General features: G+C 42.5%; 1 protein-coding gene across 1 annotated transcript in view; it reads left to right on the top strand.

Annotated features, from left to right (window-relative positions):
* The window catches only part of OGFOD2 (2-oxoglutarate and iron dependent oxygenase domain containing 2), a 155,204-nt gene that overhangs the window by 71,020 nt on the left and 68,948 nt on the right, over positions 1 to 15,236 (top strand). The window contains exon 3 of the mRNA XM_063964554.1: positions 13,083 to 13,193. Within this exon, the coding sequence (XP_063820624.1) occupies positions 13,083 to 13,193 (111 nt within the window). The remainder of the gene's footprint in view (positions 1 to 13,082; positions 13,194 to 15,236) is intronic.

Genomic DNA, 15,236 nt, shown 5'->3' with positions numbered 1-15,236 from the left:
CGTCTTCTGCAAAGTACGCGTCTCTATCTGCCAGTACTTTTTCACACGTACTATACCGGGTTGACGGATCACAACCTTTTTCTGGTCATCGCCTTCGGGGTTTAAAGGGTAATCTAAGACCAGTTCTTTCAGGCTGTCACAGTTAACGTGCTGCGCATTATCAACATTGAACGTTATACCTTTAACTTTTAAACAGGTCTTTCCGTTGTTTAGTCGATAGCCGTATGACTTGGGACCGGCTGAGACAAATTCTGTTATATGGGTGCCTGTGGGTAGTTCGCTGGTCAACTCGCCTAAATAATCACCCAATGGCGGGCTCCAGTCACCGGGTCTACTGACAAAAATTACAGAATCTGTGTCGTGATAAAGACATCTATCTTGTAATCTATACAGTAGTTTGTACAGTTCAACACGGGCATAAGCCGTTGTGAAGATGGCTATAGTTACATTTGAAATTGCGCCCCTGGTGTAATGATCTTTGGCATACTTCCAATTTACCATAACTGTATCATCGTCAGCAAAGTCCAAAGCGGACACGTCATAGTACGGTAAGAACGCGTATTCAAAAAGTTTGTCGGGATCGGTCACTAGACACGTATTGGGCATGTTGCTACGTTGACCAAATTTACCCCATAAGGAATTTAAAAACAATTTTGAAATTTGTCTTTTAGCGGGGTTGATTTCTATGTGACCGGGTCGTAAAGACACGCCTTCATTTTTTTGATAGGCGTCTATATACTCTTGCCGTTTCTCGGCATCTGTACACCATTCGGGATAACCAGAGGCCTCTTGTTTATCCCTGAGGTGCGTTTTAATGTATCCTGAAAACAATTTGTCAGAGCTCTCATCAAAATGCCACACCTCATAGATTTTACACACCATGTACCCCATTTCTACAGCCAAGTTTAGTTCCACGGTACACCATGTACCGATGAGTGCACGTTTTTCTGAATCATGAACGCACGGCTCAGTCTGTCCAGACTCAGCGCATGTGCGACATAATGGAAACGTTAACTTGCCGCCCATTTTAACCGGCAGAACCGGAAAGAATAGGCCACGAGGCGGGTAAACTTTAACCCTGGCAAAACCGAAATACTTTGTGACATCACCAAAGTCCTTATAAATAATGCGTGGTTGCTGTATAGGATACGTTTTGGTTTTGTTAACATATGGGTACAGGCTGGTGAAATCAAAATAGTGAATTTTTTCATCACAGCCTGTTTTGTGATACAGCTTTATGGCGTTTGTGCGCCCGCCATAAAGAGCATCACGTGGCTCCAAGGGTTCGGGTAATTCTTTACCCTTCAGAAAAGCCTGTAGATCCGCATCAGAATCTAGCATAGACTTCCATTCACAACCCCAGATTTCACGTATCTGAAATCCACAACATTTAAGGTAGTGCAACTTTACCTGCGTCTTGTGGTGTAATTGACCGTAGGTCGTTTTAGTCAGTTTGTTTTTATCATCGGCGTTGTAACAAGCACCACAGCCGTGATAAAAACAACCTTGGAATTCAAATGCAGTGGGTGTGCCGTTAATCACGGCGTAACCATCCAGGCTGTATTTACCAACTTTCTTCTCACCCCCTTGTAAAGCGTGTCTTATACTCACACCTTCTTTGTGTTCTATGTACATTAACCACTGTATGGCTGGCGTTGAGTAACGCTTCTGAGTCTTGTGATAGTTATCACCCGGTACAAGGGCCAGTGTCTTTTCCTGTAAAAATTTACAACGGTACATGGCCATGCATACGGAAGCCAATGTGACTAATTGAAAAGCTTCGATGTGACGTTTAACCACAACCTTTTTTTTTTTCTTTGTTATTAGAAATTCCTGTTCTGTCATGGCTATAACAGCCGATCTGAAAGCATCAAAAGCTTTTTGTAATATTTTCACATCTTCTTTACAATATCGTACGAGCTCTTTTTGAAAGTTAAACGGTTTGTGTACATGCTGTTTATACCAGGCTGTAAACTCAGATAATTCATCAGGCATCATGTATTGTGGACCAAAATACTCTATTGATGGCATAGCGCCTATGTAATTTTGGTTATCAGCTGTGTTAAAAAAATGTGGGAAATAACCTTTGGTACCGTCAAACCCCATCGCCTTTGGTAACTTGCTAAGTCGCATGGGTAAAAAATTTAAAGAGTCGATAAATCTTATCTTCAAATCTTTTACCGTGATGCACATTATGTTGCCGCCTCTAGATAATAATTCCATCTTTAATTTCTCCTTAATCAGCTGGCGCAGCACAAAATACGCATCATAGCGACCTGCATTATGGGCTATGAATGTGTAATGCTCAAATTTTGGTTTCATGAACATCTTTACAAAGTCTTCGATACAAGCAACACCCTTATACTCCCAGTCTTTCTCCCCCGTTAATGTTAAAGCGTAACAGTAGTTTGGTATGTGCACACCCATCTCCTGCATACACTCAAAATCATAAAAGATGTATTTCTTTGTGGGCTCTTCCGGCTTGATGGTTTGTATATAGCACAAATGGTTCGAAAACCCATCAACGAACACCTTACAAATGGGACACTTTAGGCCTCGGCAGTTATGATCTGTTCGCCTGTAGAGACAACACTTGTCACAATATACATGCTCAAGACAGGATATTTTGTGATCAAGAGCTAAAGCTTTGTGTAGCTCTAAACACTCGTTTGATCGACAAAATACCCTACACACCGAACACCTTAAAGCCGTCACACCATCGTCAATACAATCCGGCCTGTGACAAGCCTTACAAAAGAAAAGACAATCGTGATTATTTCTATGATGGTAAGCGCTATGACAACGGATGCAATAATATCGGGCTCCAAGAAACGCTTTGATATCGAGTATCCCATAAAAGTGACAATCGTGATATAGCACAAACAGCGTGTCTTTGTAACGGCTGTCCGTACAGTAGTATTTCCAATCCCCTTGATTGTAATAGAGGAGATTGATCGAAACATTTAAATAATTTTCAAAAATTGCAACATCGCTAAAGCTGACCGCTTTATCAAGCGGCAGGTTCAAAGCTTTATGTAGTTGGATCACTCTCTCCTGTATTACATGATCATTGGCATTGTTACCTTTATCCAGAAGTTTACAGACGCTAGCGGCCAAACACAGGTTATTACCTATGCGTCTAAAGTCATAGAGATACCTCTTTTATTTATTATTAAACTTTGGGGCAAGCGGTGTAAACTTCTACCGGTCAAACCACGCCCTGACCTGTTCCTAAAAATACTGATCACAAATCTTAAGCCTGTGGATAATAAGAATTCAGCGTTACTTTGAAGCGTGTTTGTAATCTGGTTCAAAAAACTGGCAGCGTCTAATGTTTCTTGCGGCTTACGATGCGAATAGATGGCGTTGTGTAACCCACCCCCCTCCAATCTAAGCTGAACGCGGTCGGCAGGATCCACGCCCGCAAGGACACCATCGAGCATGGCCTGTATAGCAGTATGAATGGATCGAACCCCCTCTACAAATGATGTAACCCTGTCCAAATTAACAAACCGATAGTGATTGTGGTACTCAACGGCTCTGAAATGCGGTCGTTGTCGTTCATAACTGTTAATTGCCTCTAAATATACATGTTGCCGACCTTCGTCATTACCGGGTGACTCAACACCGCCTGCATCATCATATATGGGGCTTGTAATGCGCTCAATATTGTCAGTCTGTGATTCGTCAATCGGTAATGCTTGGGGTGGCGATTGATCTAAATCTACATACATCGCACTCTGCTTCCCGCCTACCACATGTTCCCTGTGCCGCTTGCGCTTTCTCAATCTGGTTAATGTTGTTACAGCCTGTTTCACCTTTGCACGTCGGAATAACTGTGAGTTCTTGTATGTTAAACAAGGTTTAATTCGTGGTTTTTTTTTACAGGCATTTAAATTTAAAACACGTTTCAAACCATTGCCTAACATGCCTAGTCACAGCTCAGTTTAATTTATTTCTGCAAAATGATGTATGTTGGCTTTAATAAATTCAGTTGTCTTAACTGACCAATCTATGTATTTTGACATGACATTCATATACGTCTCAACAACTTCTTTAACAATGTCTTGTTTACATTTACTACCGTGGCTCACACCTTTAATGTGTTTTAACAAATATCCGGCTTTTACGCCCTCATGTTCTCAACATCTTCCCGTATCTTACCCAACAACGCGTAAAATTGTATTTCGGCGTCTTGGCCTAATTGTTCTGTATTTTGACATTCATCAACTATGTCGGGCGCTATCCCTCGCGCCGGTGCACAAGCATCAGCCGATGCGTGTACCATGGCTGTCGTTGTAAAAATATTGGGCATTGATGTTACACAATCAACCGTTGTAGTATTACCAGGAATTCCTGCAACGGCTGATAATACTTCATCAGAACTATTCTGCGGATCTTGTGTCGTTGACTCTACACCGTTTGTAATAAGCTCTTGCCCATTTATGTCATCAATATCTGATATCACAGGATTACCAGCTGTGTGTCTTGTTTCTGTTTCAGAGCAATCCTGTGTATCGGGAATAGTGATGACATCGGATTGCGACAATTGCTTAACATTACTTCTTGAGTCAATATTTGATAACAAACCAATGCCTGCTATGTGCCTTGTTTCTGTTTCAGAACAAACCTGTGTATCTGGAATTGTGATTACAGCTGATTGCGGCAATTGCTTAACATTACTTCTTGAGAGACGCGATGCCCTCTTAACCTTTACAGTCTTTGTATTACCAGCGACATCCCGGTCTGCAGTGTTAAACGCTGTGTGTTTTGATGTTACAGCAACATCGTTACTTACGCTTGATACAGTTTGTAACGCGATCCTTCTCCGTTGCGGCTTATCATTTTCGGAATATGACAATTTTCTTTTAAGATCTGTAAATGCTGAATTATGACTTCTCTCATTCGTTCTTGGTCGAGCCGGCCTTCGTTTGTTCGGGTTGATACAGCCGTTATGCACCACCATAACCGATGACCTAGCAACATCCTTTAGGCTGTTATGTACAATCGACGGCGTTACGAATTGATGGTTCTCCGTTTCAGCGGCGGTTGTGCGTTTTGATATTTTCCCGCTTGTACTAGGCCTGTGTATTTGCGCGACTGTATCACGGCCTGTTGGTATCGTAGGATCATATCGCCTTGCTACAGCGTCATCTGTAATACATATATTATAAAATATAAACGCCGATGCACGTAAATCAGCATTTAAATCACAGCATAACAATATACCATATAACAGTGTTTGATTACACACCTGCTGCTGCGAATTGGTGGTTCTCCGTTTCAGCGGCGGTTGTGCGTTTTGATGTTTTCCCGTTTGTACTAGGCCTGTGTATTTGCGCGACTGTATCACGGCCTGTTGGTATCGTAGGATCATATCGCCTTGCTACAGCGTCGTCTGTAATACATATATTATAAAATAAATATAAACGCTGATGCACGTAAATCAGCATTTAAATCACAGCATAACAATATACCATATAACAGTGCTTGATTACACACCTGCTTTATATTCGAATGTTTTAGCCCGACCCCCTGTCGCGTGGGGGAAAAACGGTCGCTCATCAACAACATTGCTGGTCTGTATAGCGGCGTTGTGACAATATTCAGGTTTGTTCAATATGTCCCGTAGAATACCGTCAGCCGTCGCATCATCCATTTTTGTGGAATCTTTAGCCGGTGAAAAAATGAAAAAATAAATATTACATACGGTATAAAATTAGAATAACATGGAAAAGAGATGTATTATTTCGAATATAAAGTGTGTACAGTTGACAACAAATCAGCACAACTGTACAAGGTTTATTTTTAATTCTTTAGCCGTGGAAAAATAAATAAATAAATAAATAAAAATAATAATAAAAAATAAATAAATAAAAAATAAAAAAAAATATCATGTTACTCACAGGCTGGAGCCAATTCCAAAATATTAGTAAAATCGGGTATAACGCTGAAATCTAAGCCAAATGGGCTATCACCAACCGAATCGAAATTCTCTGTGTCTGTGATTACTGTCATTAAATTGGGAGAAATAAATAGGGAGAAATAAAAATGAGAAAATAATTATTTAATAATTACTTATCAATGTATCCAGACTGTTGTACGTTCATACTATTTAAACTTTTAAAAATAAGTAAAAATGAACAAATTGTAGACATTGACTATAATTTCATACTATTTAAACTTTAAATATAAATAAAAACGTGTCAATGGTATTTATAGACATAGCTTACCATGGGTCGTTTGATAACTTGGCAAATCATCATCATCAGAACCGGATCTACACATGAAATCATCTTTGCTGTTGATGTTCTGCATTGTCTGTCTCTGAACCAATAATGAAAATGAGATACGATTAATATCTGTCAAACGATTTACATGAAATACAGTGTCGGTGCATTCCCAAAATGAACCACTAGATGGCACTATTACCACATATTTAAACAACCTTCAGGCAGTCACAATAATTAAAAACCAAAAGAAATGCCTGGTGCTCGTATGATCAACTAGCCTGCGCGTTTTATCATACACAAAATTAATTAATTTAATCAATACTAACCGGCTCCCAATGGTACTTACTAACAATACTAAGCGGCTCCCAATGGTACTTACTAAATACCAATTGTAGATTAAAGTGCAAAAATGGAATATGAAATGTTAGGAAGCGCTTCCTAACATTTTATACAACTTGTTTGCACTTTACTCACATTAATTCACAGCTATATTTGTAAAATAAAAAATATGCAATTTGTATAAACATGAGATTAGTCAAACGATTTACATGAAATACTGTGTCGGTGCATTCCCAAAATGATTACCACATATTTAAACAGCCTTCAGTGAGTGACAATTATACTTATTTCACAGCCATATTTGTAAAATAAAAAAATATAACATGCTAGATCCATAATGATAATAATAATAATAAATAATAATAATAATAACACTTACCATAATGTCTTCACGTGTGTATAGCGATGCGAGTTCGTTTGAAATTCCTTCTCAGTGCTCTGTCCCACTTCAGTGCTGTGTCCTATTCTTATAGCCATGGCTGTGAGCCATATGGCCCCCACCAACCTGTGGTATGCCGTCCCACATTTCCAAGATGCTGGGGCGGGGTTTTTAAACATATAATCTTTGGTTTATACATTAGTAAATGTAATCATTCTTTTCAGTTACAATAAAGATATAATCTGTTAGCGGTACCTTACACGTCATACTCAGCGCTTCAAAAACATACCAAATACTTATATATACATATATATATATATATATATATATATATATATATATATATATATATATATACAGAAAAAACAATTCCTGAGTGCTCTAAAGTTCTTGTATAGATTGAATGGCTGTCCTTCCAAATGGGTATATCTTATACTGTAGAAGATGAGGTTTTCTGGATTCCTACAGCGGATAACCAATCACCAAAAAAAAAAAAAAAAGTCACCCAAACAAACAATTAGAATAAAATTATTTAATAACAAAAATAATTCATAAAAACCCCATAAAATTATTTAATAACAAAATTAATTCATAAAAAGCATTATACAGAAGTACTTATGAACTAATGTACATGAAAACAAATTATTTTATGATTCCATAAATATCTACTGGCTTACTGATTTGTAGCTAAAATTACTTTCAGGCTGTGTGTATAATGTGTACATGTAACATAAATGCAATAACAAAATCATAAAAAGCCTATAAAATTATTTAATAACAAAATTAATTCCTAAAAAGCATTATACAGAAGTTCTTATGAACTAATGTACATGAATACAAATTATTTTATGATTCCATAAATATCCACTGGCTTACTGATTTGTAGCTAAAATTACTTTCAGGCTGTGTGTATAATGTGTACATGTAACATAAATGCATTCTGTGCTTAGATTTAGGACTCATCACCATGATATCTCATTATGATATCTAATTAATCCAAAATACGGAAAAATCCGATTTGAGTCAGCACATAAACCTGTAGGTGGCGCTAATGTTCTTCTACAGAGATAACAAGCTGCTTTTTTTAAAATGTGCTGTCATCATTTATCACTCATGGCCATTAAAATCAATATGTTTTTAAATTAGTGCCATGTGTGATGCTTCCGTACATCTAAGAAAATGGACATGGTCATATTGTAGTCCGTAGATCTGTGGATTTTTAAAATGTGCTGTCATCATTTATCACTCATGGCCATTAAAATCAATATGTTTTTAAATTAGTGCCATGTGTGATGCTTCCGTACATCTAAGAAAATGGACATGGTCATATTGTAGTCCGTAGATCTGTGGATTTTTAAAGCTGTACTGTGTGTACCAAGCGTGACGTTTAAATTGTTTGAATGTGTGACCTATAACATGTGAACTATAACAAAGTCATGTTTGAAAGTGTACAGACTAATCAAAATAGTGAATTTTTTCATCACAAGCTGGTTTGTGATACAGATTTATTGCGCATTCTGTGGCTGATGTTACGTGACACTCTGCGACTGGTGTTACGCGACAATTTTTAATACGGTTTAATATCGAACACTATAAATTTAATATTAAATTTTATATTAAATTTTATATTAAAGCGATATCAAACACTCATTTAATATTAAAGGGGGCGGAGCCTAGGAGAAAGGGTGTGTGCCACCTGTCAGTTTGACAGAAAGGTTGTCTTTATCTACTCCCCTGGAATTAGAATGGAAAGTGGAGTGAAACGCCCACCTCACCCAAGGCTTTTTAAGTGAAAGAACACGACTACCAATAAGATGCGTCTCCATAAGACAAACCAAACCAGGATTTTGAGACTTAACATATTTTAAAACTAGGGAACGTTTAACCTTATCATTAAGGCCTCTACGTTCCATGAGAAAACGTTCACCATAGTAGCATATAGTATTCGAGTATAACAACAGTAAGCCAACCGCACTCCAGCATGGTACCCGCCATCGCCTGCACAAAAAGAAGGTATCCATAATTCAGCACGTTCAAAATAATATAGCACAAAAAAAAACACACAGAAAAATACAAAAGACAATGATAAGAAAAATAACAAAACCCTCCCCGCATACCAACCCAAACATAGGTACACCTATTCCCAAACATTAAATTGACTCTAGAAGAGAATCAATAAACCTAAAATAAACTATCTGTGGGGCAACTAAACCCCATAACCTTAAGGACATGAGGTCCCCAGCCTAACATCAAAAGAAACTTGCCCATATCAAGCATTCACCAGCCCTGGCAAAAAGAAAACTTTCCCAGAAAGACACAACATTCAAATATGAAACACATATATATGTATAAAAGTTCCTCAGGGTGGAGCAGCATGAGGTCGAGGTTGTAGATCAATCCATGCAGATGCTTCTCTCGGAGTATCGAAGAAATGAGTGCGGTTGCCAGACACCACCCGGAGACGAGCAGGATATAACATAGAATATTGTAGTTGAAGAGCACGAAGTCGCTGCTTACCCTGCGTAAACTTCGCACGGGATTTCTGGACCTCAGCTGAAAATTCCAGAAACACAGCGATCCTCTGACCTCCATGCTCCAGCGGGACCTTAATCCTAGCAAGTCGCAAAATAGTATCCCTGTCCTTGTAGTGAAGAATCTTAGCGATGAAGGTCCTAGGCGGTGCGCCCGGGGGAAGAGGGCGAGTAGGAACACGGTGGGCCCTTTCAATAGCAAACTGTTGGGTAAACGCATCCTTGCCGAATGTGGATAGCAGCCAGGACTCCAGGAATTGTTCCGGTTGAGAACCCTCTGCCTTTTCTGGTAGGCCCTCAAAACGAACATTATGCCGTCTGAGGCGCCCCTCGATATCCATCAATTTAAGCTTGCACGCAGACATCTCCGTTACCAGGGAAGTAAGGCGGGCGGGGACAGGTGTGCAGGAGTCTTCCAGCGAAGAAATGTGGTTCTCAGTCTCCCCAACTCTGTCCTGGAGTTTCTGCATATCTTGGCGTATAAACGAAATGTCAATATGAACTTCCGACACTCTATCCGCAAGCCGCTTCTCAGAATCCGTAATGGCTTGCAAAAGTTGAGACATAGTAACCTCAGCAGCCTCCGCCATGCTGGATAGGGGGAAGAGGAGGGGGCCGGCGGCGATGCAAAAGATGCAGGAGAAACAGGAGTGCGTTCTACGTGAGCAAATTGTGCTAAACGGGCCGCAGCAGAGGAACGACGTCTACGGACCATCAGGTTGATAGAACAGGTCTAGATGAATGAAAGCTATGTTATAAATCACAGGACAGGCACAATGTAGAAAAGGGAGGCAGTGGTGTATTAGTGCCAGTTCAGGGATATGCACTGCAGTAGATGAGCCGCGTGAAGTGCCAGCAGTGAAATATGCAGCACAGGAGCGTGGGGGAGGGGGGGGTAGATGCAGGAGCGTGACCACCAGCCCGCGCAACCCCACAACTCTCAGCACTGTATATATTAAAGACCAGCAAGCTGCAGCAGAGCCATATAAAACTGCACTCACTCTTCAGGGGTCAATATAAGAATACTGTGGAGAACTCCCACACAGTAGAGGCCCACAGCGATCCAGGCACACAGTTTAAGCCAGCCAAGCCAGGTAGCAGGAGGAGTTCAGGCGGGAGCAGAGCCGCGCTCACCGCCAATCACAAGATGGCGCCCGACAGCCTCATATATCCGGCACCCTTGTCCAGGAAAGTCGGTGCAGAGGGGGGACCAGGACACAGCTCGCGCAGAGCAGTGGATACCGCGGGCCACCCCCCCAGGTGAGAACAGGGCAGCCAATCAATCCGGCCAGGCAGGGCCACAGAGCGGTCGGAGGCCGCCACCGCCAACCGCAATATGGCGCCCGCCGGACACTCACGAGCAGTAGCTCCTCGGGGGAATCCAGCGCAGGAGTGGGCCAAATCGCCAGGCGCTCTCAGCGGCGGGGTCCCGCGGTCCGTGCTCCAGGCACCAGCAGGGCAAATCAGGTCAGTTGGGGGGTGCAATCAGAGCCACGAGCTCAGGCAGGAGAATTTCAAGATGGCGGCGGTCGATCCCGGCCAGCACAGCGCAGCACCTGTAAATGCCTATTATCCAGGGAGGAGCGCACAGAATCATCCAGCAGCACACCTCAAGTAGTCAGTAGCCCTTCAGATAGCTGTGCAGGGCCCAGTGGGCATTCACTCAGGGCAACAGGATACCTTACAGGAGAATTTAGGCTGGGGAGCTAGGAGATCACGTCCTACTCCATATCCAGCTAGACCACGCCCCCCGAAAGTGGGCATTTTAATTAGATTGGCTCTGCCAAGGTAAGAGAGCAACAAGGGATTCCACACACTGATCACGCCAAGCAAAAAAAATGTGTGGGTCACAGGGACCCATTTTAAAAAATTGGGGTCCTACTCCATTGTTCCTGGATCCCATTACATATTATGGGGGGAGAGGCAGGGAGAAGCTGGTTAGAGCTATAGGTAGAGGCAAAGAGAAGATAGGGTAGAAGGGGTAAGGGCAGGCAGTGCTGGCGGTAGGGAAGGGGGTAAATGGAAATGGTGGTTGGTATAGTGCTGAGGGGCAAGGAAGGGGTCTATTGGCAGGCAGTGTCGGGGGCAATGAGGGGCTAAGGTTAGATAGCAGCTGGGGGAAAGGAGGGGATAAGTAATAGTTTAGTGGTAGGTAGTACTGGGAGTAGGAAAGGGTAAAGAGTAGATAGCAGTTGGGGCAGTACTGGGGCAAGTAGTGTTCATTGCTTTAAGTGTACTAACACTTAGGCAAAAATACGATCCTAGCTCACTTGTCTGTCACTACAGCCACACACTGCAATCATTGCACCCTCCCTACAATCACTGCACCCTTACTAAAGACACACACTACAATTGCTGCACCATTACTAAAGACACACACTGTAATCACTGCACCCCCACTGCAGCACACACTGCAATTACTGCACCCTCACTACTGCCACACACTGCAATCACTGCACCCTTACTGCAATCGATGTACCCTTACTGCAATCGATGTACCCTTACTAAAGACACATGGCGTAATCGCTGCACCCCCACTACAGCCACACATTGCAATCCCTGCACCCTCACTACTGCCATGCAATCACGGCTATTCTGGCTCTACAGCCACACACTGCCTTCTCTGTACCTTCTCTGCTACCCCTCTTTTGTTCTTTCTGCAACAATGTCCTGCTTGCAGCGGCCCGCCACCTTGTGTATGCCAGGCCTCTGTTAGGGGTCCCCAAAAGGTAAGGCATCGGCTTGTCTGGATCCGATCCAGGAGCAGTGCACTCAGGTGGCTCTCTCTTCTCAGATCCCCTTTGCCGGTGGCACAGCAGTGCAGTCTATTGAGAACTGTGGGGCGGCACTGAGGCCACAGAAATCAGGATTCCATCAGCTCTCCAATGTCAGCGTAGGCTATAGCTGCTGCTCGCCATGGGAGGGACCAGTGTGCGGGCGGATGGAGGCGGAGCGCTTTAACTCTTGTGCACGGCTCCCTGCTGGCAGCATATGTACTTTTTTAGAATGGTTGGGTCCCCAGGGATGCGCTCCACTGGGATTCGCTACAGATTTAATGAATGATGTCTCCATTGCCCGGCTGGCTCTTCCTCCACTTATATAGTCCTCTCTGCAGCCGCACAAGGAAGACATCAATTATTAAATTTGTAGCCTATCCCAGTGCAGCACGTCCCCGGGGACTCATCCATTTTGAAAAAATGAGTCCTCGCTCCTCAATGTCGGGTACAATAAGCGCTATAATGCGCTTTTGCTATCACTGCCACCCCTCCAATTCAGATGAGATCGCTGAGATTGCCTTTTTAATGTTAACACACTATAATTCCGATGGGTATTTTGTGAGCTTGATACCTAAATAAACTGTGTTTTTTTGCCCAAGGCAGAGAAATCCGTCTGATTCATGTAGGTTTAGTTACATGGCACCAAAAACATCTACACGATTTATCTAAATTCACCTCAAATCCTGACACTTTACCAAAGTCGCTCAGCAAGTCTAGAATTCTAATAAAAGACAGCCTAGGCTCTCCAATGTACTAAGCACCTAATTTTAATAAATTCACAGAGTGTTTATTTTAATTTTATCCGTTTGATTTCTTGTTTCAGGTTAAGAAAGAAATGCAGAGAAGATTGAAGTTAGCTGAGGAATCAATGCAAAGGAAAGCAGATATTGCACTTTGTTATAAACCACTGCACCCGGAGGTGTACGTTTTACAGGTAACTCCATCCCTTTTGTGTAGTCTTAACATGAGTGTGTGTTCTCCACTTTATTTCTCAGTGGCAATAATCCTTGCTGATTAAAAAGTTTCTGATAAGCTCTATTTCTCTAACGTCCTAAGTGGATGCTGGGGACTCCGTAAGGACCATGAGGATTAGCGGCTCCGCAGGAGACTGGGCACAACTATAAAGAAAGCTTTTAGACTACTGGTGTGCACTGGCTCCTCCCACTAAGATCCTCCTCCAGACCTCAGTTAGATTCTTGTGCCCGGCCGAGCTGGATGCACACTAGGGGCTCTCCTGAGCACCTAGAAAGAAAGTATATTTAGGTTTTTTATTTTCAGTGAGATCTGCTGGCAACAGACTCACTGCAGCGAGGGACTAAGGGGAGAAGAAGCGAACCTACCTAACAGGTGGTAGTTTGGGCTTCTTAGGCTACTGGACACCATTAGCTCCAGAGGGATCGACCGCAGGACCCGACCTTGGTGTTCGTTCCCGGAGCCGCGCCGCCGTCCCCCTTACAGAGCCAGAAGCACGAAGAAGGTCCGGAAAATCGGCGGCAGAAGACTTCGGTCTTCACCAAGGTAGCGCACAGCACTGCAGCTGTGCGCCATTGCTCCTCATGTACACCTCACACTTCGGTCACTGATGGGTGCAGGGCGCTGGGGGGGGGGCGCCCTGAGGGCAATAAATAACACCTTGGCTGGCAAAATATACATCATATATAGTCCCAGAGGCTATATAGATGTAAAATTACCCCTGCCAGTTTCACAGAAAAAGCGGGAGAAAGTCAGCCGAAAAGGGGGCGGGGCTTCTCCCTCAGCACACTGGCGCCATTTTTCCCTCACAGTTCCGCTGGAAGTAAGCTCCCTGACTCTCCCCTGCAGTCTGAGAATACTACAGAAGGGTAAAAAAGAGAGGGGGGGCACTAAATTTAGGCGCAGTATAGATATATAGATATATGTACAGGTTGAGTATCCCTTATCCAAAATGCTTGGGACCAGAGGTATTTTGGATATCGGATTTTTCCGTATTTTGGAATAATTGCATACCATATTGAGATATCATGGCGATGGGACCTAAATCTAAGCACATAATGCATTTATGTTTCATATACACCTTATATACACAGCTTGAAGGTCATTTTAGCCAATATTTTTTATAACTTTGTGCATTAAACAAAGCGTGTCTACATTCACACAATTCATTTATGTTTCATAAACACCTTATACACACAGCCTAAAGGTCATTTAATACAATATTTTTAATAACTTTGTGTATTAAACAAAGGTTGTGTACATTGAGCTATCAAAAAACAAAGGTTTCACTATTTCACTCTCACTCAAAAAAGTCCGTATTTCGGAATATTCCGTATTTCGGAATATTTGGATATGGGATACTCAACCTGTAATATATATAAAAAAGCAGCTATTGGGAAAACACTCATTGATAGTGGGATCCCAGTGTTATATAGCGCTCTGGTGTGTGCTGGCATACTCTCTCTCTGTCTCCCCAAAGGGCTTTGTGGGGTCCTGTCCTCTGTCAGAGCATTCCCTGTGTGTTTGCGGTGTGTCGGTACGGCTGTGTCGACATGTTTGATGAGGAGGCTTATGTGGAGGCGGAGCAGATGCCTGTAAATGTGATGTATCCCCTGCGGGGTCGACACCTGAGTGGATGGTGCTGTGGAAGGAATTACATGATAGTGTCGACTCCTTACATAAAAGGTTTGACGACATACCTAATGTGGGACAGCCGGCTTCTCAGCCTGTGCCTGCCCAGGCGTCTCAAAAACCATCAGGGGCTCTAAAACGCCCGCTACCTCGGATGGTTGACACAGATGTCGACACGGATACTGACTCCAGTGTCGACGACGAAGAGACTAATGTAACTTCCAGTAGGGCCACACGTTACATGATTGAGGCAATGAAAAATGTGTTGCACATTTCTGATGTTACCCCCGGTACCACAAAAAAGGGTATAATGTTTGGAGAGAAAAAACTACCAGTAGCTTTTCCTCCATCTGAAGAGTTAAATGAAGTGTGT

The sequence above is a fragment of the Pseudophryne corroboree genome, chromosome 1 (genome assembly GCF_028390025.1).
Source record: "Pseudophryne corroboree isolate aPseCor3 chromosome 1, aPseCor3.hap2, whole genome shotgun sequence".
Classification (NCBI taxonomy): Eukaryota; Metazoa; Chordata; class Amphibia; order Anura; family Myobatrachidae; genus Pseudophryne; species Pseudophryne corroboree.
This window is presented reverse-complemented; position numbering and strand designations above follow the sequence as displayed.